The sequence below is a fragment of the Phyllostomus discolor genome, chromosome 10 (genome assembly GCF_004126475.2).
Source record: "Phyllostomus discolor isolate MPI-MPIP mPhyDis1 chromosome 10, mPhyDis1.pri.v3, whole genome shotgun sequence".
NCBI lineage: Eukaryota > Metazoa > Chordata > Mammalia > Chiroptera > Phyllostomidae > Phyllostomus > Phyllostomus discolor.
In genome coordinates, this window is record NC_040912.2 from 43,354,506 (window position 1) to 43,380,043 (window position 25,538).

The following is a 25,538-nucleotide window of genomic DNA, read 5'->3' on the forward strand; positions in this document are numbered from 1 at the left end:
AATAAAAACTTCCTATTTATTCTAGATCCAAATCCCATCTCTGCCACTTGGTAACTGTGTGATATGGGGCAACATAATTAACTTCTCAGAGTTTGGTTTACTTGTCTGTATAAATATCTTTGACATGGAGCTACAGCAGATATTAATGAAAGAAAAGCATGCAGAACGGTGTCAAGAACATTGTAGAGGCTTAATACTCGGTAGCTATAGTGATAATCTTCTAATTTTCTATTGTTTCATCTGATTTGTTAGAGTTGGGACAGAATTTTAAAGATAGAAGGTTTTATTTTGTGTGTATAAATACAAGTTTTCCTTCCACCAGTAACACATTAATGACAGAGACCTCCAAATAAGTTATTTATTTAAGGACAGTTACAATTACCTTATCTTACTGATTATTCTATTGAAATCAGTTCTGGTAGGCAACTCACTCACATTTCCAAGGTGACCTCAAATAATTTACATAATCTGCCATAAGCATATTTCTTTCATTGATGATAAAAATTTGGGTAGTATAGATAGCAATATGGAAAATGTTTAAATGATTGTGCTGTGGTTATTAAAATAAACTACAAAATGATTAGACAGTCAAAGCATATGATAATTGCAAGGCTGCCTGTGATCGAGCAATTCTACTTCTGGTATATATCCAAAGAAATGCAAAAAACTGATTTGAAAGAATATATGTACCCCCATGTTCATTGCAGTGTTATTCACAATCGCCAAGATTTAGAAGCAGCCCAAGTGCCCATCAGTAGATGAGTGACCAAAAGTTGTATAAAAAAAAGAGGAACCTTACTTTTCTTCACAGTATTGATGGACCTAAAGAGTATTATGCTAAATTATATAAGCCAGTCAGAGAAAGACAAATATCAAATGATTTCATTTATATGTGGAATCTAATGAAAAAACTGAATAAACAAACAAGTTGCAAACAGACTTGTAGATATATAGAACAAACTGATAGCTGTCAGAGAGGAGAGGTTTGGGGGTTGGGTGCTAGTTGAAAAAAAGTGAAGGGGCTAAGCAAAAAATACCAAAACTCATATACACAGAGAACAGTATGGTGATATAACAGACAAAAGGGGGTGGAAGAGGTCGAAGGAAATAAAAGGGGGATGGATGGTGGCTTGACTTTGCATGGTGAACATACAATACAATATATTGACGACATATTATAGAATTGTACACCAGAAACCTATATAATTTTATTATCTTGCTCTGCTACTTTACTCAGTTTTAGACCTTGGGCCCTGTCTCTCTGTCTTTGAACTTTCCTCTGGCCTTTTGGATTTGTTGCTCGTATTTACAATGCCCAGTATTTGAATATTGCTTCTGCCAATTGATTTTGGCTTCATGTTCTGCTTTGTCTCAGGGCACTTTGGCTAGATTGATCTCGATGTGCCCCCCTCCACCTTCTGTAATCTTTCAAACACAAGTAATCTGTGTCTGCCTCATTTGTAGCTGGGATAAATCATAGGCTTACAGTTTTAAAATTAAGTGATTACAATATGGCAGCCACAGACACCCATTTTGTCAATCAGACCGCCACATAGTACCTTTGTAGTATCTCATTTTAACCTTTACAACTTATAATAGATTGCTTTCACTGTCATGCTGGCCTACTTTTCTTATGTAATGTATTTTTGAGTTAAAAGAAAAATGTCTATCTAAAAATCTATGTTTTTTTATTTATTTAGGTTTCTTTTTCTTCAACTCAAATTCACAAATCAAATTGCTCAAGGCAAACTGGCCTTTTATTTCATGGACAATGTGAACTGGTAAATGTCCAAAAGCCATTTCTACTTGGCTTCAGAATGTATTTTAAACTTTCAAATAATTCACTTCAAACACAATAGTTAGATGGGAAGTTGCTCTTCTAGTGTCACATGAAAGCCTGGAAGTTTCTTTCTCATGACAGTTTCCTCAGATCTGTCCCCTTTGGAGGTTAATAGTAGGAGTGCTACTTATAGATGTGGCTCTCAGTTTATCCATGCTAGAAATATAATTCAAATGCAAAGTAGGTATAAAGAGGAACATTTTAACTAGGGAAGCAAGTGATACAACTCCATAGGATAATGCAAAAAAGCAAGGCATCTGGCTGTACCACATATATCATGGGAGAAACTCAGAAGTTTACATGGTCTATAAACTTATGTAATGTGACTACTTTGGAAAAAAGGTAAACGTGATGTGCATTAGTCCAGAAAATTTAAACAGTGTGTTTTCAAATAACTACCTTGGCCTTTTAAACAACTTACGAAAGTAATTACAAATGTAACATCTTAATGAACATTGTAAAATAGATAAAAAATATATTCATTTGGCTAAGTGAATGATAAAAATTATATATTACACAAGGGAACATGTTGTGGATAGACTGAGAAAGTAAATTTGGAGTCAGATGAACTTCATTTATAATGTCAAGACTGATGAGTTTCCCATATTTTGATAGGTATCTGAGCTTCATCAACTCACTCATTAAATACATTTTCAATGTATTTGGAAATAAATAAATAATTTAATTTCTTTTCCCCCTATTTCAATCTGAAATAAATTAGGATAGCTTACAAAGATATATATGATATATCAATGAAAAAATAATACAAAGGGACTTCCTAAAGACATACTTGGAAGTCTGTGTAATTATAATATGTGATCTATAAATTCATAGAATTAAACCATTAACTTGTCTCTGTGGGAACTAGACATGAGGAAAGGATGATTAGTTACATGATCCACAATGCCCGTGAGTAAGAGCAAACTAGTTACTCAGGAGACACTCAACCCTAACAGTTTTATCTCATGCCTTGGTATTAAGGGGACATAGTATAATATAACGGGCAACATCAATGCCAAGGATCATAAAGCTGTTGCTGACAATTTTCCCCAAAGTAGTCCAGTAAAATCATATGAAAGTGCAGCTGGGTAAAGGCTCTTATGTGGGGATCAATATCATGATCCAGGTATTAACAGTTTTCTGGTCTTACTTACTCCAGAAATAGATTTTAGGGTATCTAGAAGAATATATGGACTGTGTATCTTTCTGGTAAATTTTCAAAAGTATTATATTTCTTGGTTGAACTTGGAAATGCAATGAATAGCCCTAAATCCAAGATTATCCTTTCTGATGTGTATCTGATGTACTGGTGCCCTATCACCAGTCAAGTGGAGCATTAAATCCTTTATCACCTGAGTGGAATATAGGATTGATTTTCTTATGAAAACTGTTTTGCTCAGAATACACGTGCCTGAGCAAAAGTTACCAAAGTTCTATTTTGAGGGAAGTCAAGAGTGAATCTGTAGATAAGACAAAATCAAGATTTCTGTCAGGAAATGAATCATTTCAGTTCTTGGTAGGCCCGTTTTAAAGGATTTAATGTCCAAATTGACATCACTGTGTATAGGTTAGTTATACTTGTGTTTTATAGGCCACAAGAAATTTCTAGTAAGGTTTACCTTGGTAAAGTTCCAGGTAGCCTTTTTGTTTTACATGTTACCTCAATAACAAGATATCAGCACCTTATAGCTGAGATCACCAGGAACACACCATAGTTGAAAGCGGGGGCAAAGGGGTTGGGTGTTATTGATTCATTGAAATTAGGGAGAGTACAGACCATAGAAAGATTTAAGATTTGGCCACACATTAGATGATAATGAGGAGGGCTCAAAGAACTGGGACTTTTTTCTGGATTGATGTTGTAAAGGAGCAGGGATATTTTCTGATTGGGTATCTAAATAATTCCTATCTAGAGGATAGAAGGATGAAGCAAGGCTAATGCTGTATTTGGGAGAGATACAACAGAGAGTGGTCTGGCTATTTTTCTTGATGCATCGCAGTCACAGAGTGGTCTTGTGTGAAGCTGGTGTTCTATAAAATTGTTGATGTTTCACAGGAGAACACCAAGGCCCAATTGTGAGTGCCAGGCAAGCTCCTAATAATAATACCTAATGGATAGTTCCATGATAGCTCTCATTTGTCAGCTTTTTTCTTTCTCCAAGTCCAGGAATTTTTGCTTACCATTTGATAGTCGTTGTTAAACCAGGCCTCTAAAAGGGAAAGCCCACTTTTGTAAGACACAAATGCTAATAAAAGTTTTTTAAAGTTATTAGCATTTTATAAAAAAATGAGAGGAGGAAACTTTTTCTTCACTTAGTTGAAGTTTAAAAGATCCATGGATAGTAAAGGGGTACATAAATTTTGTAAACCATCCTATTTTTCTCACCAATATCATCTTACAAATTGGACCAAAAGTGAATTCTTTCTACCTAACCTAGAATAGTCACATAAGATTTATTTAATGATTAGATAATTCCCAAATCAAAGAATAAATCAATAGTGCCACTGTTTTCAGTACTGGGAAAATAGTATCTCCAGCACCATCTTCAGTTCCGTTGAACACTACATTTTGACATAAATACAAGACAGCAATCTTGAAAATCTAAAGCTTAATCATGTGGAATTTAGCCTTTAGACTTGTTCTGCTCCAAAAGTCAAAATCAGTACCATTAGTTTTATGTAACAGGGAACAAAGATTTCTGTTCAGCAGAAGGAAGAAGTGTCTCATAATTAAGGGCTATCCAGAAACGGAATGAGTTGTTTAATTACATAGTGAACTTTTCAACATTGGAAGTGTTAAAAACAACCTGAATGAACACTGGGAAAGCAGATGTAACTAGAATATCTGGAATGAGAATTTGGACTAGTTGTCAGTCAAGACCCATTATAAATCTGAAGGCAGAATTAATAAGCTTGAGAAAAGAATTAGCAAGTCAATTGGTTACCATGGTCTATAGCAAGTTAAAGACATTGTATAAGTCAGAGTTCTCCAGAGAACCCAATTCTGGAGGTGAGAAAACAGAAAGCCTAAAAAGCTGAGGCAGTCTGGGTTCAACAGTTCCTAAAATCAGACTGTTGAAAGGTATTTTCTACTAGCATAAAATTAAATGAACATGATCCCTGGGCAGAAACACCTCTACACCCTTTTTAGTACTTTTGGTGCAGGCAATAATAATAGCATTTATCAGTTACTTAATGTGACCATTGCACAATGTTGAGTGCTATGCAAAGGCACACATCTCATTTAATATCTTCACTACAACCCTATGTGGAAGGTACTATTGTTATCCCTGTTTTACAGATGTTATAACAGGCTTAGGGTTACATAACTGCCATGTGGCAGAGCCCAGATTTAAACCTGTGTTTGTCTGAATCCGTGGGTCACATTCTTCATTCTAGGTTACACTGCTTCTAGGTAGGACAGTGATGAGGCTCTACTGCAAATGGTAGGATAAAATGATCCTTTTTTCTATTATGGGAAAGAGAATGAGGGGCAACAGATGTTGGCAATATCCTAATCAGCACAATAATATGTTTAATTTTCCAAGCCAAAAGAAAAGACCAGATTAAACCATAACTGAGAATTTTTAGCACTATTAGAAAAGGTAATTATATCTGCAAGCTGACTTATATATTTTAAGATTTTTCTTTAGTTTGAAACATAATGTTTTTATGTTATCTGGTGAACTGTGCATGAGTGGATCTTATATGTTCAATTATCTTAAAATTTTGTATGCAACACAGTGATCTCAAAGCAATATTGTACTTGAGGTAATATTTGTAGTTGTAGTAATAAGAGAAGTAGTAGTTGTAGTAAAATAGAAGCAGTAATAGTAGCAATAGAAAAGTAGTAGCAGAAGCAGTAATGGAAATTAGTGACAAATGTCCATGGAGTACTTATTTTATGCCAAAAAAAATGGTTCATGTTCATTTCATTAAATGCTCAGAATAGTTTTATAATGTTGGTCTTACCATTTTTTTAAATACATGCTGATTTGAGAGACTCATAAAAACCTTAAATACCCAAACATACAAACATTTTATTTGGATAATTTGAATAGAGCAATAAAATGTATATTGGAGAAAATGTTTAATGAATTACTAATTTTTTTAGAATAGAAACTTTAGATCCTAGGGAACAGTTTAACTTCAGACTAAATGATTAATTGGTACCATAAATTTAATGTATTTTAGCCTTTCCATTGGGAAATAGCTATAAACATTCATAGAAACAAAATAACCCAAATGTTCAATATATCCCAGACAACATATCCCAGTCTTATGTTGAACAAATTTAATGAAATACACTGAACAGCAATATGTTCTATACAAAGCCATTTGAAAAAATGGTCTAAGTGTTTAATTTTGTGGCAGTCACAGGTTTAGCAGAGTGGACAAAATACTCTTATCATGTTCTTGACCATCAATGTTATTAAGTGGTGGTTTAGCAATTTACTGCTGGTTAATGATCCAAGGCATCACAATAGCTCTTCAGGTCTCTCAGATAAACACAACCTGTTTCAAAAAGTGTTGCATGAGAATGAGACTGTACAGCATGAAAGATGATGAAGATACAATCTCAAGTTCCATGAGTTGATAGATAAAACCTAAATTGAACTCAGAAAGAATGCCAAATTGATCTCTGCCCTCTGGGAGCTTCAAGTCTGATGGTGATGCTAAGACAATAAATACGGAGGTGATTTTTTAAAAGGCAACATAAGTCATACTTTGAAATCAAATTCTTTAAGCCACAATGTTTTCAAAAGCCAAGAAACTTGCTTTCAAAACATCCAAGAGAACTCTAGATTATGAAATTAACCTACATAAACACTATTCAGGTATTTTTGTCATCAGTAAATGGTTACTGAGTGCACTTTGTGTTCAGTGAGCAGCTGTACACATAGCAGCCCTCAAACTTCATTGTGCATCTTGTTAAAGTGTAGATTCTGACTCAATATGCCTAGAGTGCGCTTGAGAACTTCCAGTTCTTATCAACTCCCAGGTGATGCTGTAGTTGTGGGTTTGCAGATCACACTTTGAGTAACAAGAGTCTAAATTATTTTAATAAATATTCTCCTTAGCATGTCATTAAAATCTGAGACATCTTATTTAAACACAAACATGGATATTTAGAGAGACTGCAGTTAGAGGTAAATGTATCCCCACCTTAAAAATGACAAACTTTCAGTTAACAATCTTGCCAGTTGTCTAAAGACTTTTGGCTTCTTCCATGTTAAAAAGACCATTTGTAATGTCTAGAAGGTAGTGAGATATTTCTTTTCAGTCAATATCTTGATTCCTGTCTAAAATCATCTACCTTAGGGCATGAAGTAATCATGAGTTCTTGACACAGATACCTGTCTTTTAGAAATTACACTGAAACCACCAATTCATTTCATGGCCGTTGCTGAACAGCTATCTAGAGATAATAACTTTAAGCCACTACCAGTTTAGGCTGAATTGGAGCCCATGACCTTGGGGTGAAAAGTTTCACATTAATTTCCAGTCCCTGCAGCCATCGAAGTTTCCTGTTGAAAGAGTTGTAATTCATGAATTTCATCAGGCTGCCTCCAGCCCAAAGCACAAAGACTGTTTCTTGAAACTCATAGTAGTCACACTAGGCCACTGGTTGCTCATAACATGAGTGTAGGAGAATGGTGTAAGAATTTTTTCTTTCCCTAAGCAATGTCATTGATTAGTATAAAACTTACATGGGCAATCTACTTTAGTTAATGAAATGGATTCCTAGTATTTCTAAATAAAATTGTGAATTGAAGCCCATTGTCCATATTCTTCATCAATGCTCCTTCTTTTTTAAATGAAACTGTCAAATGTAAAATTTGGTTTTTCTTTTTCAGCAAAAGACAGTTATTGGGAAAGATTAATAGAAACACGTGAACAACTGTAGATGAAATATTTTAAGTATTCTCATCTTGTTATCACTAAACCAATGTTGTGGGTTAATGAAGAAGAAATGGTAGTCCTGGCCTGTGGTATTGTTTTCACTTAGTGTTCATTCCTATGAGGCAATCATCTCAATTAATAAGGATTTGCCCTTTTATATAGAGGAGAGAACCTGATCCAAATGGCCTCATAAAAAGGAAATTGCTGAATGAAGTCATTACTTTAATTAGCGTTTATGCCCCAATGTTAACAGCATACCTTTTTAAAATATGACATTCAATACATTCCAACCCACCACACTGAATAGTGGTGGTAGCCTTAGTGCTAGTTTTAATTGTCCTTTCAATATCAATTTAGACAGATCTACTAATAGGCTCATGTTATTGGGTAAATGCCTTTGGTAATAGAAAAAAATGTCATTTCTAAGCTGGATTACATAGCTGTTCACTGTGATGAACAGTAAACTATCAAAGCTCATTCATTCATGAGGCCTACCTACCCACTCAGAGTTCCTTTTCTTGTCCATATTCATATAAACAATATCATTCTTTATGATGAAAAATGCTGAATGAAGCTTTCTATTTTCTTCCTAGAAAATTTTGTTTTGTATTGAGATCGAATCCCATTCCATTAACCTCCAAAAGGATGCTCTGGTTCTCCAGTTTTGAATGTTTTGTTAAATTCTGCAGTTATAGAATTATCTTTTGGGGCTTGGGAAATCATTTTTTATTGAGGTTTCTGTTATTAGTATTACAGTTTTAATGATATCTGACATGCATCTGTGACACATACACCTATGCACAATCTCTTCATCCAATTTCCAAACCATCTATTTCCCTTTTCATTTGTTTCCCTCCAAATCTATTTTCACTTAGCAGCAAGAATGAGTAACTGTTTAAACTCTTGAATAAAATCATATTTGCCCTCCATAAAACCTTCCCAAATCTTATGATTTGGCCGACAAGGCTCTGTCTTCCATCCCAGTTGATTACTGCACCTCCTCACCATGCTCATTCTGATTCAATCACATTGATGTTTGTCAGTTCCTACATACAGCAAGCTCTTCCTGTCCCAGTGACTTTGTTCTTGCTGTTCTTTGGCCTATAACCCTCTTCTATGCACACAGTAGGCACATTTTCATCTTTTTAGTCTCTGTTGAAACAGTGCCTCCTCAGGCAGATCTTTCTCACCCACCCTACCTAAATTAGGTTTCTCTATTAGTCCATCTTACAGCATTTGGATGTGTCCTTTATCTTCTTTATTTAATTACTTTTGATATATTTTCTCCTCTGAACTCTTAAGTTTTTCATATAGAAGCACTTCATCTGTGTTGATTCTTTGCTGGGCACCTATTAAATCCTCAATTAATGAGTCAACATCTATCCCTGGAAAATTGTGCATTGCTAACTGATCATTACACAGACAAGGCAGTGGCAATCTCCATGTGTGGGCCAAGTCCACTCCAACACTTATTTTTGTACAACCCACAAAGTACAAATGGCCTTTACATTCAAAACAGTATAAAATCAAAAGAAGAAGAATATTTTGCATATATGAAAATTATATGAAATTCAAATTTGATATCCAGGCTACAATGGCAGAACTGAGTATTTATGACAGAGACTATATTCCCCTAGAAGTCTAAAATATTTTCTCTCTGGCTCTTTACAGAGTTTGCTGACCCTGAACATGGGCTGGTTTGCATATTAGAATTTTAACACCATAAAACACCTACATGATTCTGAAACTTTTTATGAAAATTATTTGGAAGAAGGAATCGAAGGAGATCCTAATAAAATAGGCTACTTGAATCCTACTTTTACTGGCCCAACTTTTTCTTTGAAGTGCAATTTGTTTATTTTATTGAATTTATTGGGGGTGACATTGGTTAATAAAATTATATTACAGGGTTACAATACCATAATACCTCATTTGTATATTGTACTATGTGATTACTACCCCAAGTCAAGTCTCCCTCCATCACCACTTATCACCCCTTTACCCCCTCCTATTTCCCCCACCCAGCTTTCCCTTTTGGTAATCACCATACTGCTGTCTGTCTATAGGGTTCTGTTTTTTTTTTTTTGGGGGGGGGGTTAATTCCTTCACCTTTTTCACCCAGCCCTCCTACCCCATCCCCTCTGACAGCTGTCATTCTGTTCTCTGTATCTATAAGTCTGTTAACTTCATTTGATTACTTTACCTCACATTGAGGCAATCCTCAAAAGCAATGGTTCCCAGTTAGTAATGTGCATCAAGGTGACCTGGAGTGACCCAAGCCCAGAGATTCCAATTAGGAGATGGGGAGTAGTACCTGAGAATTTGCATTTCTACCAAGATCCCAAGTCAAAAATCATTGACCAGAGTTGCACCCTTCTTTTCAGAATGTGTTATCTGTCAATGTAAATTCATTTATTCAGTATCAAGTGTGTGCCAATGTTATTCTAGATGCTGGAAAACAAAACTAAATAATAAATGGCTCCTTCTGAGAAGCCAAAATTTAATACTATGCAGGCAGAGAATAAATATAATAAAACATGAGGACTACAACAAGAGGTACAAACAAACTCTGATAAGGACACCCATTAGTGCCTGCCTATCTGTGAAGACTTTTTAAAGGAAAACTAAGACTTGCAGAATTTTATAACGTTTTATGAAAAAGTCCATACTGCAGCTTGGTCATGCCAGCCCATAGCATCTCACTAAGAAATTCTGAATATCAGGAGAAAATTTAGAAGTTTAGTTCAATAATTCTTATTTCTAAGACAAAGGAAAAATCATCATGGGAGGATTTATGGTTCTTCGAGCAAGTTGCTAATAATAGTTCCTATTTTCCTCAGGTAAACCAATTGAGTCCCATTGTTCCCCTGGCCATCGCTTCCCACTAGCCCAAACTCCCATGATTGCACTCCTGTTCTAGACGCCTCACTAACCAATTTCCCTCTTGCTGTTTCCAGCTCATTCTACATGCTGCAGCCTGCCAATCTACTTTAAAAACAAATCTGAATGCCTTTTAAATGTTAATATATTTTTCATTCAACTGTAGTTGACTTTTAAAACCTGTAATGGATTCCCTTTAGTTTTTCAAAATTAACCAAAATCTTTAACACAACCTTTTAGATTCCATATGATCTCTAACCTCAGGGCTTCCCCTCTTTGTCAGCACCAGCCACCTTGTCCATTTAGTTATTCCAAGAATCTAGCCTTCCTCCAGAGTCAGGGCTTTTGCAAGTATATTCCACCAGCCTAAAATGCTTTTCCTCCCTATATCCCTTGACCTTTATTTGATTCGTCTCAGCTTTCTAACCTAAATTTAGACATCAATGCCATGGAGAAGTGATTTTTTCACTGACTCCACCCCCATTCCCACTGTCAGAAACAAGCAATGACTAGTCCCCATAAGTACTCACTGTGGAAACAAAGACCACACTGCTATAGTACCAAGGGGGGAGACAGTCAATTTTCACAGAATACCAGCCATCTGTTCTACCTTTAGCTAGTTTTATATCATCAAAAATCAAACTTCAAACTTTAAACCATATGGCCCTTGAGTTACAGAAATGTTTGAAGCATTTTACAACATAGATCATACCTTGAGTTAAATAGACAAAAGGGAAACTTATCTGGTTAACTAATTACCAAAAATTTTGCAATTAGGTATTATTATAAGCAAATTGATTTGTATGTTGGAAAAACACATTAAATTCCATATAGTTTAGCCATTTGACCTTCAGAGAAGTCATTGGAACAATTTGCAGGAACAATGGGAAAATTTTATTTCTTATTATTAGAAAAGCCACATGCATTTCCTAAAAATCTCTATTGATCCAGAAATATTTTGGCCCAAAGGGAAAGAGGGGCTTGGGTGTTCAATCACAGCTCCATTTTTCCCCCTTAACAAACCTAACTTTCACTCTTCTCAGAGTTCTTAGAACAATACTACTTGACCTTTATATCACTTATCAGCTTACAATTTCATATTTGTGTAATTATTTGATTAACATTTGTCTCCCCAGTGGAAGGTAAGTGTCAAAGATAATTACATGTACCCTGGCTGGTGTGGCTCAGTGGATTGAGTGCCAGCCTGTGAACCGAAGGGTCTCTAGTTCGATTCCCAGTCAGGACACATGCCTGGATTGAGGGCCAGGTCCCCAGTAGGGGGTGCTTAAGAGGCAACCACACACTGATGTTTCTCTCCCTCTCTTTTTCCCTCCCTTCCCCTCTCTCTAAAATAAATAAAGTCTTTTAAAAAATGATAATTACTTGTTTTGTTCACTATTGTGCCTTTAGATTATCCATGTCTGATACATAGTAGGCTCTCAATAAATATTTACTGAATGAATGAAAGCATAACTGATGCATAATAACCTCTCACCTTGTCCACTGCTCAGCTATCATTGGTTTGCTCAACTGATGAAAGTCTCACCCCCTGCCCCCCTCCCCGGTAACCCTTGTACCCTCTTCCTGAATGAGCCTCTTGTCATCAAGTGTCTGTTACTGTCCTGTACTTTTGAACTGACTCTTAACCCTCACCTTCACCCACTCTTATTAGTTGTGGATATTATAGCTTACTACCCATAACTGACAAATTACTGAGAATAATAACCAGCCGTATTTAAGTCCCCAATGGCCAGATGTGGCAAGTGTCTGCCGTATTCCACAGTGTATCTTAGTACTTTATCAGTTATTAGGTGGTGATAAATGGCCATATATGCATGACTTTGGGCCAGAATGCCACTTTAGGAATCACATTGAAACTCTACAGCCTCATGGAAGGGTACATCACAGTGCTCTTCCTCACCTCATTTTACTCTTCATCTTCTTCCTTGCCAGCTTTCTCTTTGACTCTTTCTCCCTCCCTTCCACCTCCTTAATTCTTCTTATTTTCTTTCCATTTATTTTCTGATTCTGTTTTGACCCACACATTTCTCCCTCTATTTTTATCTTTCTTCGTTAATATAATAATTTTTCTACAATAAACTTACTTCTGGTACTTTCATAATTTACTACAGAATGAGAAGTATAGTAGTGTGAAAGGCAAAATTATAATGTAAAAATTTGGGAAGTAAGGGTATTGTACCTCAATAAAACATACAGCTTTATGGTTAGTCTCCTGAGTTTTAGATATAAAGCATCAGTGGTTCTGACAGGTTTTGGGGTGTTTTTTTTGTCATGAGGTTTATTTTAATAGGTTGTGAGTGTATTGATTCAGAGAAAAAAGTCTGTACTATCCAACAGTTATACCAACAACAGTTTATAATTAGATACCAAGAACTTATTTTCTTCAGCCTTTTGGGTTGTATATTTTCTTCCAGGATTATGAATTAGGTCTACTTACATCTAAATTGCTATTGACTTTAACCATACTCTATCACTTAGGATTTGAGTTTGTGTCTCACAGATCCAAGATGATCACAATGAAAATGTTTACTCTTTAAAACAGATCTAAAATTTTAAAGTGTTACATGTACTAAAATAAAAAGTTGAAGTACTTCATATATGGTCTTCCACAAAGTAATCATAGTTCACATCATCTGAGGGATATACTTAGGGACTATCTAATTCACCAACAGGAATGGATGTAAATGAGAGGCTTATAACAGAAATAGAAATACTGTGTAACCACAACTTTCCTCGGAAGGAATGTTTATATATATATATATATATATATATATAGAGAGAGAGAGAGAGAGAGAGAGAGAGAGAGAGAGAGAGAGAGAGAGAGAGAGAAGAATGACTTCTCCATATTTGTGATGAGAAAGTAAATGAGTTCAGGCTTTCAAGTGATTGAAATTGTTGACTACAGTTTAATATTCATTCAAGACTTTCTAATACAATGACAAGGAAATATAACCTGTTGCCATTACATTGTTTAAAAATTTTATTGAATAATTTTGAGAACTCTGACTCAATTCTGTCAATTCACAAGTGAGGAAACTAAGGTTCAGAGGAGTCTAATGTCTAATCCAAGGCCTTATAAGAAGCTAGTGGTAGAACCTCAATCAGAACCTAGCTCTTCTGACTGTGTGCAGAGCCTGTTCAAGTAGGACATGCTTGGAGAAATCTAGCAGGCAAATTTTCTAAGTAGAAGTAAAATTCTTTCATATTGTTTTTCTGACTTTTATTAACAACTGAGGATTAGAAATTAGATACTTGACAAATTTCTTTAGTCATTAACCAAAAATCAAATTAAGATTAATCAAAATTTCCCTGGGTATTGTACTTGGAAAACATTGACAAGAGAATCTTAAATGTTTCCTAATTTATTAGTAATTTTATAGTGTCATAGTTAATAGCACCACTGAGGAATAAGGTTATATGATAAACCATAAATATTGTGTGAGAAAATAATATTTTCCTTGAAAGTTTCAGTTTCCTTTATCAGTTTTTGAAGAAGTATATTTATTCAAGATGACTATCACAGGAATCCACTGAGCTTTGTATAAATGCCCATTTTAAAACTGATGAAAATTTTACTCCACTTTCTTATTTACTGAGCCATGAAGGGACTGTCTTTTAAGCACTTAACCTACTAGACAATTAAAAACTTAATTACATTAAGTTTTAATTACATTAATAACACAAATGCAAATGATTTCTACTTATAAAAGTAGATGTAAATTTTTTTATGACCTGGGATTGAAACAAATTATTTTAGTCTCAGTTTTGTTTTTCAAAAATTTTTGCATTAACATTTTGCGTGAGTTCCCCAAGGGTCATCATATGTACCACACCAGGTACCCTGACTACCGATTGTGATTTGAGAGGAAAACATCTTCATTGTGATTTGAGAGCACCAAAGGTTCCTCTGAAAAATATGTCCCCCAATAAATGGACCAATTACAGCCCAAATTTTATGATTAGCCTTTTGGATTCAACTCTTAAATACTGGGTTAAAATGCAAACACTATATGGGACACATTAAGACAATTTTAGTCATTGGCATCTTAGTTTAGTTTATGAGAATGGTGAGCCAGTCACTTAGCAAGACCCAAAAGTAATTAGCAATGGGACACATATACTGTGTAAAAGAAAAGGAAAATTGAAATTGTTATTAGCATAAAGTATGAAAGTAGGAGCTTAATGAGAGAAGTATGAGGCACTGGGTACTAAGTACTATGAACACTCACAATCAGAGTGTGTTCTCAGAGAGATAATAAGAAGGAAGACAAAAATACAAATACTTTTTCTAATACATTGAGCCAACAATTCCCCTCTCTACTGAACATAAAGATGGGTCACTCACACAAGTTTATATTCACATTATTTAATTGAAACATTTCTTTTTTTCACCTTATAACCTATAACTTGATAATAAAATCAAAAGTAGATTTTTCAAGTAAAGATGAAATAAAATGATCAGGAAGCAGGATGGACGAGAGTTGGTAAGGAATGTACATCTGTTGGGTTATTAATAATACTTTACACGTACTCAGTGCAGCAAAGCAATTAAACAAGAGAAATGTCATTAACACAATGTCACATTAAATTCTTATCATGTTTCATTGTTTAGTCAGTCATTAAAGTTTTCTCAGTCATTTAAGCAGAGATTTTCACTTTATGGTCTATGAGAAAAACTTGTCACTCAGGTGATAATATGGTGACCTAAAATGTTTTCTGATAAAAGGTATTATCTAAGACTATGCTGTCCAGTGTAGTAGCCCCTAGTCACAAATGGCTATTTAACACTTGAAATGAGCCTTGACCAAATTAAGATGTGCTTAAGTGTAAACTATATCCTGGGTTTTAAAGACTTAGTAAGAAAAAAGTAAAAATATTACATTCATATCTTTTTGCATTGATCATGTATTGAAATAATATTTTTGTTATATTGGGTAAAGTAAAATATTATTACAATAACTTCTACCTTTTTGATTTTTATATATTTTATTTATTTATTCTTTAGAGAGAGAGAGAGAGGAAGGGAGGGAGAAATAAAGGGAGACAGATTCATCAATGTGTGAGAGAAACACTGATTGGTTACCTCTTGCACACCCCCAACTGGGAGCCTGGCCTGCAACCCAGGCATGTGCCCTGACTGGGAACCAAGTGGCACTCAGTCCAGTGAGCCACACCAGTGCTTTTTTGCTTTTTCAGTGTAACTAACTAGAAAGATTTTAAATTTTATATGTCATTTCTATTTGTGGCTCACATTACATTTTTACTAGAAAGTGCAGTTTTATAGGATTTAATATTATTTAAATATGATATGTTTATGAACTGAGCTTGTAAACTGTTTATGTTAATATTATTGTAATGGTCAAATGCTTACTTTGAAAGCAGGTATATATTTGTCATTGAAAATCATACATACTAGCCCTGGCTGGTGTAGCTCAGTGGATTGAGCACGGGCTGTGAACCAAATGTCGCAGGTTCGATTCCCAGTCAGGGTACATGCCTGGGTTGCAGGCCATGACCCCCAGCAACCACACATTGATGTTTCTCTCTCTCTATCTATCTCCCTCCCTTCTCTCTCTAAAAATAAATAAATAAAATCTTCAAAGAAAAAAAAAAACTCATACATACTTTTTTCTGTTCTGTTGAGGACTTGGTTGCATAATTTCTTTTTTTATATATATATATTTTTTAAAGATTTTATTTATGCCCCTGGCTGGAGTAGCTCAGTGGATTGAGCGTGGGCTGTGAACCAAAACATTGCAGGTTCGATTCCCAGTCAGGGTATATGCCTGGGTTACAGGCCACGACCCCCAGCAACCACACATTGATGTCTCTTTCTCTCTCTCTCTCTCTTTCTCCCTCCCTTCCCTCTCTAAAAATAAGTAAATAAAATCTTTTTTTAATCAATGTTTATTGTGTGCCATAGAAATGTTGTGTTTTTTATTTATTTATTTTTTAATCAATGTTTATTGTGTGCCATAGAAATGTTGTGTTTTTTATTTATTTATTTTTTAATCAATGTTTATTGTGTGCCATAGAAATGTTGTGTATTATTTATTTATTTATTTATTTATAGAGAGGGAAGGGAGGGAGATAGATAGAGAGAGAGAGAGAGAGAGAGAGAGAGAGACATCAATGTGCGGTTGCTGAGGGTTGTGGCCTGCAACCCAGGTGTGTACCCTGACTGGGAATCAAACCTGCGATGCTTTGGTTCGCAGCCCACGCTCAATCCACTGAGCTACGCCAGCCAGGGCCATAATTTCTTTACATATGTTATTTGGCACAGGTGGGAAATATTCTAAACTTTTCTGAATAATTCCTGAAGGAAAAACTCACTAAAAGGAAGGATATCTAACTTTTTTTAAATAAGTGAACCATCTGTCTTAACCAGTGTGTGGACAGTTACATTTCGCAAAGATTTGTCCTCTGCCTGTCCGCATTTGCTAACATGAATAAACAAAACTTCAGTGAGAATGCCCAAAGGAACCTTTTGAAAACTTATCAACAGTTTAAGATAATTTTAGTCAGACTAAACCATCTACATAATTTCTGAAGAATATTAATGGACAATGGAAGATAGTAAATTTTAGAATGTAAATCACTGGGATCATACTGTGAAACATCATTCATTTAATTTAAAATAAATTTGACATTCTTAGGTGAGGTTTGCTGCAGAATAAATCAATTCCATATGTGAAAAGAAACAGAAACTTTCACATTGTTTACATAATTGTGCACACTATGAAAGGCACATTCAACAATGAACTTTCACAAAATTTGCTGTTTAGTACAAGTATCCGTCACAAAAGGTCATTTTGGTTGTTTTTCCTATTCCTGGGACATATAAGATAAACGCTTTTTACCACAAGAGAAAAAGACATTATCTTTTTGAGGTCAGAGAGTTTTTTAACCTTGGTTTCCAGCTACCAACTACCTATGACATGATGAGGAAATGATACCTTTTGTGGGGAGACCAAATTTAAGTATAATATCAGAGCTGCTTACAAAAACAACTGTCAGTCAGTTGACCAAAAGCATTCTAAAGTGAGACTCTGAGTCTTATTTTCATGTAAGTAAGGAGTATAATTTTAGAAAAGTAAAGTATTTCTAGGTTACATTTACCAACTTTGTTTTGTATTTATAGAATTTCTAACTTACTAATTCTTACCATATGACTGATTCTTACCATGGCTGAAAAGAGTTATGATGATTTTGCTACTCATTTTAACTCATTACTGTCCTTTGTGTAATATCTTTAACATGTCTTAATGTTTGAATTTAGAAACCTCTCATGAATACCTGTTTCTATTATAAAAATCTAAATCTCTGAAGTATATAAAATTATTATTTACTTATGATCTTGCAAGTTTCTAACAATTAATTATGAGTGGATCTGGAACTCTGAATTTCTTCTCTCTGTTTAATGTCAGAGTTAATTTTCAGGAGTCATTAAGGAGGCCCAGTATAAATCTACATGTTCCATTTATCAAACTGTAAAAAAACAAAAATAAAAGATGAGATTTTCAACCTCTTAAATTTTGCCACACATTGTTTCTACACAAAGACATTTTCTTAAGCTCTCTGGGGTCCAGCGATGGGCTGTGCTGTCTGCAAGCCCAGATCCATTTGCAATCATCTCTCTTCTGCTAAAATTGCTTCTTTTTGGATAAGAATAAAAGCACTGAGAATGCTTAGGAGAAATGTGGGTCAAGACCTTAATCTGTGAGTTACATTGAAGACAAGAATACTACCTTTCTAAAGCCCATCTCTTCTTTCATAATATTTGGAAAGATCTATGGTTATTTGATGTAAAACTTACACGTTTTTATTATACCCCCTAAAGGACTAAAACACAGTCAGCATCTGAGTCTACTATTAAAAAAGCAAAATGAGCTAAGTAATAAATCACATGGGTCCATCAAGAAAACTAACCATGTTTAAAGGGAAAGAAATTGTTGGGAGTAACTTGACTACTAGAATTTTTATATATCCTTGGGTATAAATTAATTTTTAGTGTTTTTCCTCTTCTTTTCATAATACCACAACTTTAGGCGTAACAAGTATGTTGCATCTTAGAAAATACTATTTTGGTATCTATTACCCTTTAGTTAACAGGAGAGGTACAAAAAAGGAGAACAATTTATAATAATTCAATGAAATAATTTTCTATTCCTTTGTTCCCCTTGGCTTTACCATTAAAAACAATGCAGTGGAAAATAAACTGAGAAGGGTCAGAAGAAAGACAAAAAAACTAATTTTAAAACTTAAGCTAAGCCTTTTTTAAAAACTTACATTGTCTAACAAGCACAGAGAAAGCAGAGGAGTGATTCCATGATAGTCTGCAAGTGTAATTCATGAGAAGTTACTTAGAAAGCTATTGTCCTATTTTTATCTCTTTTGGATGACATAGGAATGAGCCTCCATAAAAGTGGATAATGGCTTAGAATGTCCAAGGATTTTCCTAGGCAGGTTCAGTTTATAACAATGAAAGCTGTTCCAGTTCCTCTGCTTTGGCAAGACATCAGTGTAACAGTGTCCAGTGTAAATGACTGTTTACTAAATTTTTTCTTTTTACAAAATCAGTTATTGATGTTTTATAGACTATTCTTTTTATTCAAATTCTTAGCAAGTTTTTCTACATTTATAATATCAGAAATGGGTTTCGCTTTGTAATAATTATATATTTAGATATTTTTAAATCTGCTCTTGTAAATACTAAAAAAACTGAAGAATAAATCAAGTACTCCAAACAATTGTTTCTTTATGTTACAGGCATTGATTAAAAATGAGATTGTGTAGATTTATAGATCATTCTAATTATAATAAAAATAAATGAACCATTTTAGAAATCATTTATATTTTTCCATCATATTCAACAACAAAGTTAGTGAATTTTATATAAAACCGCTCATGAGTAGATCATTCTTTTCAAGTAGAAATTTATTCAGTGAAAAGTAGGGTAGAAAATCTATATCCCCACTCCATAGCTCAAACACACACTAAAATGTGTCCCTGCCTCATGATTTGGTAATAATTGTTACCTTCCCTCTGAAGTTGATACATGTGTACTCATTGGTTGTGGGTTTGAAGTCCTTTGGCATCAGGAAGCTCTGGGCAGGTTGCAAGTTCCCTCATACTTTCCTTTTGAGAGGCAATGTTAGTTAGTATTTTGAAAAGAGGTGAGGTTCTTAAGTCAAACAGATATAGGTTTTTTACTTGCTTCCTGTATAATATTGGGAAATATTATAGTTTAATTTTGTAAAGCTTCCATTTTTATTTAACTGCAGAGGCAGAATGACTTCATGATGTGTCATGATGAATAAATGCCAAAATTGGCCAACATATATTGAGCACCTACCCTTTTACTATCTTTAATCTTTATAACAGCACTGTGGAGTAAGAGTTATTCTAATCCTCATTTGATTCCAGAGTGCTTTAGTTAAAATGCCCATTACAGCATCCAGCTCAGTAAATTGAGGTGGTGATGATGGTACTAATAGTAGTAGTTGAGATGCTTTTGTGACTTTAGTCATCTTATAGCCCCACATTCCCACTTTAATTCAATCAATGTAAGGATATAAAAGGAAGCCAGATTAGGGAGTACAGGATTCAAAATCAGCTTTCTCTCACAATGATCTGTGCTGTTGAACATCACACCATATTATTATGGTATTTTGAGATTTAGACTCACTAAATGCTGGCACTATGCATAGAGGCACTTCACTGTTAATGGGAAAGTATTTCCAAATTATATTTAAAAATAGTTTTGGTGTTTATGTACTTAATTTTACAGGTGAAAAAAAGCACACCACCTTAGTATATGGATCTGTATAGAGTTATGTTAGGGAACCATTACAGGACTTAACTACCTGAGTACCTGGACGATTCTTCAAGTTGGTGTAGATATTTGTAGCTTTTTTGTTCTGTGCATTGTGTTTGTGATAAAACAATATTCTCTGTGAACTATATTTCTCAAGTGTAGTAACTATATGGGTTATTTCTGTGCCTCTTTAAATCATCATTATTATTGCTCATAAAGATAATCATAACTAATGATTCATAGTTTTATATCTAAATTTAATCTGAAGTATTAATTTTAGAAATAGCATATTGATATGTAACTTATAATCACATGACATGCCAATAGGTATAATTATCACCTATTGCCCAATTTAGCAATATAAATTCAACAAGGTCTATGACTTAATATTTATGTTTAGCCTGAGCTGTGCATTTATTTCTTTTAGTGAAAAGTTCTCTTTCTACTTCAGGGCAATTTAAACCATAAAAGACAAACTGAAAAAAAATTATATTATTCATTGGGATATGTGGGGTTATGTACTAGTTTAAATTGTGTTTATTAGATAAGAAGTAAGTAATGAGATTCTGTAGAAAGCATAACAAGCATAGCAGTAACTGATAATGGCTCTAGCCCTTGTGGATGCTGAAATACCCCAACAGACTTCTAGGGAGCAGCTAGCAGTTTTTGTTTGCTCAGTATTTGTTCATTACATTTAAAGGTATGATTCATTGTAAATACTCTAAGTCAAATTAGAAAGTAACCTTTAGCAAAATGTGTATCATTCACTTTGCAGACTTCTGCATAAAAGTTCTACATGCATAAGAATCACTTTACGTGGTAACACTATGCTTCCCTTGCATTACTCATCCTGTGACTATCTATGAAAATGAGCGACTACATTAGCAGCACAGCTACCTTTCAAAAGAGTAGCTGATTTCGTGCCAGCGCGCGGTTTACAGTGCCACTAAAACCCCTGCAGTTTTACAGTTTAGGAAGCTCTTCCTCGTACATTCATCTTCACAACAACCTAGTGAAGCGGACAAGTATAACGGATGTTGGTCATTTCTGCCCTAGAAGAGTCCTGAGATAAAACAGATGAGGGTAGAACTTCGCCTCTGTCTTCCTGAATCAAAGGAAACCAGCCACCGTCTTACCCTAACTTGACAGTTTAAGGGCTCTCACATGACCAAAGCTTGGCCAATGAGAAAACCCTGCCTGAGACTTTTCCTGGAAATGAGTGAAACAGAGTCCCTGAGAAGAGCTTGGAAATCCTTCCCACCAAGGCTGTGCGTTTGGCAGTGGGACCAGCTGGGCTTTCAGCGTCCAGGGCCGGCAGAGGCAAACTGGGTGTCCCACCTGGACTGCTTTGTTTCTGCCCATTTTTCCCAAGGTTTTTCAGCCTCTTCTCCAACTAGCCATCTCTTGTCTTTTCAGTATGTCCCTATTACTTTAACTTAAGTAGAGTAGGTTTTGGTTGTTTGCAACCCAAACACAGGTGATTATAATGTTTTGCTATTCCTAATTTATAAAGAAATTGTACTTTATTTAGGTTGTCATTTACTTGAATGACTAGTAGCTATGTAGAAAAACCAGGTCTGGAATTCACAACTTCTAGCTCTGTACTGTTTCTGTTAGAGCACAGTTTTCCCAGGTGCCCTCGGTGGTCTGTGCCGATGTGCTGGCTTCCTCCCCCACTCCTCTTTGACTGCAGTGCTTAATCCTAGTTCCTGTTAGCGCTGATCTGCTTGATGTCAAATGTGCCTCTGCTCCACACCCAATGTTTGATCTTCTGGAAGACAGTATTGTATTCTATCCATCATTTCACTTTCTCTCAAAGATAATGGAGGTGTACAGTCTGTACTAAATAAATATTTTAATGAATAAGAATATGAGTGCAAAAGTTATTCAATTAATTGACTGAAAACACACTATGAGTTTGAAGTTGATAAAAGTACAACATTGATTTCAAAAAGAAAAAAATGTACTATGTTCTTTTTTGAAAATATATTTTATTGATTATGCTATTACAGTTGTCTGATTTTCCCCTCTTTGTTCCCCTCCTCCCTGCATGCCCACTCCCACCTGCATTCCTACCCCCTTTAGTTAATGTCCATGGGTTGTACATATAACTTCTTTGGATTCAACATTTTCTATACTATTCTTAACCTCCCCCTGTCTATTTTGTACCTACCATTTATGCTTCTTATTCCCAGTACCTTTTCTCCCTTTCTCCCCCTCCCATTCCCCTCTGATAACTCTCCATATGATCTCCATTTCTGAGATTCTGTTTCTGTTCTAGTTGTTTGCTTAGTTTGTTTTTGTTTTTGTTTTTATGTTCAGTTGTTGATAGTTGTGAGTTTATTTTACTGTTCATAGTTTTGATCTTCTTCCTTTCCTTAGACAAGCCCCTTTAACATTTCATAGAATAAGGCCTTGGTGATGATGAACTCCTTTAACTTGACCTTATCTGGAAAGCACTTTATCTGCCCTTCCATTCTAAATGATAGCTTTGCTGGATAGAGTAATATTGGATGTAGGTCCTTGCCTTTCATGATTTTGAATACTTCTTTCCAGCCCCCTCTTGCCTGCAAGGTATCTTTTGAGAAATCAGCTGAGAGTCATATGGGAACTCCTTTGTAGGTAACTGTCTCCTTTTCTCTTGCTGATTTTAAGATTCTCTCATCTTTAATCTTGGATAATGTAATTATGATGTGCCTTGGTGTGTGCTTCCTTGGGTCTAACTTCTTAGGGACTCTCTGAGCTTCCTAGACTTCCTGAAATTCTGTTTCCTTTGCCAGATTGGGGAAGTTGTCCTTCATTATGTCTTCAAATAAGTATTCAATTTCTTGCTTTTCCTTTCTCCTTCTGGCACCCCTATGATTCGTATGTTTGAACATTTAAAGTTGTGCTGGAGGTTCCTAATCCTCTCTCCTCATTTTTTTGAATTCTTGTTTCTTCATTCTGTTCTGGTTGAATATTTCTTCCTTTTGATCCAAACCATTGATTTGAATACTAGTTTCTTTCCCTTCGCTGTTGGTTCTCTGTACATTTTCCTTTATTTCACTTTTCATAGCCTTCACTTATTCCTCTATTTTGTGACCATACTTAACCAATTCTGTGAGCATACTGATTACCAGTGTTTTGAACTCTGCATCTGATAGGTTGACTATATTTTCGTCACCTAGTTGTATTTTTTCCAGGGCTTTGACATCTGTTCTTTCATTTGGGCCATTTTTTTTTGTCTTGGTGTACGTGTTAAGTAATAAGGGGCAGACTCTTAGGTATTCGCCAGGGTGGGGCAACCCACATCTCTGTGTTGTGTTGTTGTTATGTGAAGAAGGGGTCTCAGAGGGAACAATGGTGCCTGCTCAGTAGACTCTCAGTCACTTCCTCCACTACCCACAGCAAATCAGGCCTTTCTGGTGCTGATTCCCAGGTGTGTGGGTTTGTGTATGTTCTAGGACCCTGTGGGTCTGTCCAACTCTCCTGTGAGTCTGGGAGTTTCTCCTGCCAACTCAGCCCTCATAGGTTTTTATAGCCAAAGATTTTGAGGCTTTTATCCCCCCTCCACTGAAACCTGGGTTGCATGATCTGTTTCACTCTCCAGTCGTTCCTCCTGGTTTATTTGCATGCAAATGTGGAACTGCCGGCTGTGCTAGCCACCACCTCACCCAGTTTGCCAGCTGCCACCTTGTGAGTTCTCTCCACCTGGTTGTCCATCTCCATGCCTCTTACCGTTCTGGATGAATATTTCTTCTTTAACTCCTTGGTTGTCGAAATTCCATACAGTTCAACTTTCTGGCAGTTCTGATTGTTTTTTGTTTTTAAATTTGTTATTATCCTTCTTTAGTTGTATGAGGAGGTACAATGTATCTACCTATGCCTCCATCTTGGCCAAAAATCCCCCAGTATGTTCTTTACAAATAAAAATCATAGGCTATTTTAAATAAAGTACTACCTTGTTGAATACATAAAAATGTTCACTTAGTAAGCATTTGTTGTATGCCTTCTATGTGCCAGGCTCTTATTAAAGATAGAAATAAGAATCTCCTTCAATACATCTCTTAAATTAATGGGAGAAACAAATGATTTCATGGCTCGGGTCTTGGAGCTGTAAGAAAGGAGATGTGGTAATCTGAAGAATGATGTGTGCAGCAGGCCTATTGTCAGCAGACACAGGCACCAGCACACTGGTGTGGAGTTAACAGCTCTGAGCAGGATGCCATGCACATCAAGGACAATAGCCAGAGCACTTGGAAAACTGAAGAAAAGCACAATGTGCCTTGACTTTCCAGAATGTTGTGATATTTGCTAAAAAACAATAAATAAAAGATGTATGTACCCTTATTCAGACTTTATTATTTTTTTAAAGATTATAATCAAGGCCTGTTATCAAAAAAATTTAAATAATTTTGAAATTGCCCTGTTCCATACCAGAGAAATACATAGGACTACATTTTGGTTTGGCACAAAGGTGAGAATGAAGGAAGATCCATATCTTTAAGCATTAATGCTCAATATAACAGAAACAACAAATGAAAATTAAGATTAAAAAATATAGATGTGTGTGTCTAGTATAACATATATATGTATAAAATTGGATACAAATTTGTCACTTTTTACGAGTAATAGTAGGAAAATTAACTCCATAGTGTTTTTTATCATTTGCAGATAATTACTACGGCACCCCGAAGCCTCCAGCAGAACCAGCACCATTATTATTAAATGTAACAGACCAGATACTTCCAGGAGCCACCGCAAGTGCTGAAGGAAAACGGAAGAGGAATAAATCAGTGAGCAACATGGAGAAAGCAAGTATAGAGCCTCCTGAGGAGGAAGAGGAAGAAAGGCCTGTGGTCAATGGGAATGGAGTAGTAACACCAGGTTAGTCATTTGCATCTATTGTAGATTCACAAGCTCTTATAGATGTAACTAAATATATGTTGTATCAGTATGTTCATGTACATATACATATACACATATATTTACAATTATCTTGAGAGGGAGATTATATCAGCCGTAAAGGACATGATTCGTATATCCAATTTATTAGTTTTAATTTTGATGTATCAAGCAATTCATCAGCTTCCTCAA

The 25,538-nt window shown here is 35.2% G+C and overlaps 1 protein-coding gene across 3 annotated transcripts in view; it reads left to right on the top strand.

Moving 5' to 3' along the window:
• MAGI2 (membrane associated guanylate kinase, WW and PDZ domain containing 2) overlaps positions 1-25,538 on the top strand; it is a 1,408,091-nt gene that overhangs the window by 890,710 nt on the left and 491,843 nt on the right. For all 3 annotated transcript variants that reach the window (XM_036010705.1, XM_028525694.2, XM_028525695.2), the window contains exon 4: positions 25,116-25,328. In XM_036010705.1, coding sequence (XP_035866598.1) covers positions 25,116-25,328 — 213 coding nt within the window. The remainder of the gene's footprint in view (positions 1-25,115; positions 25,329-25,538) is intronic.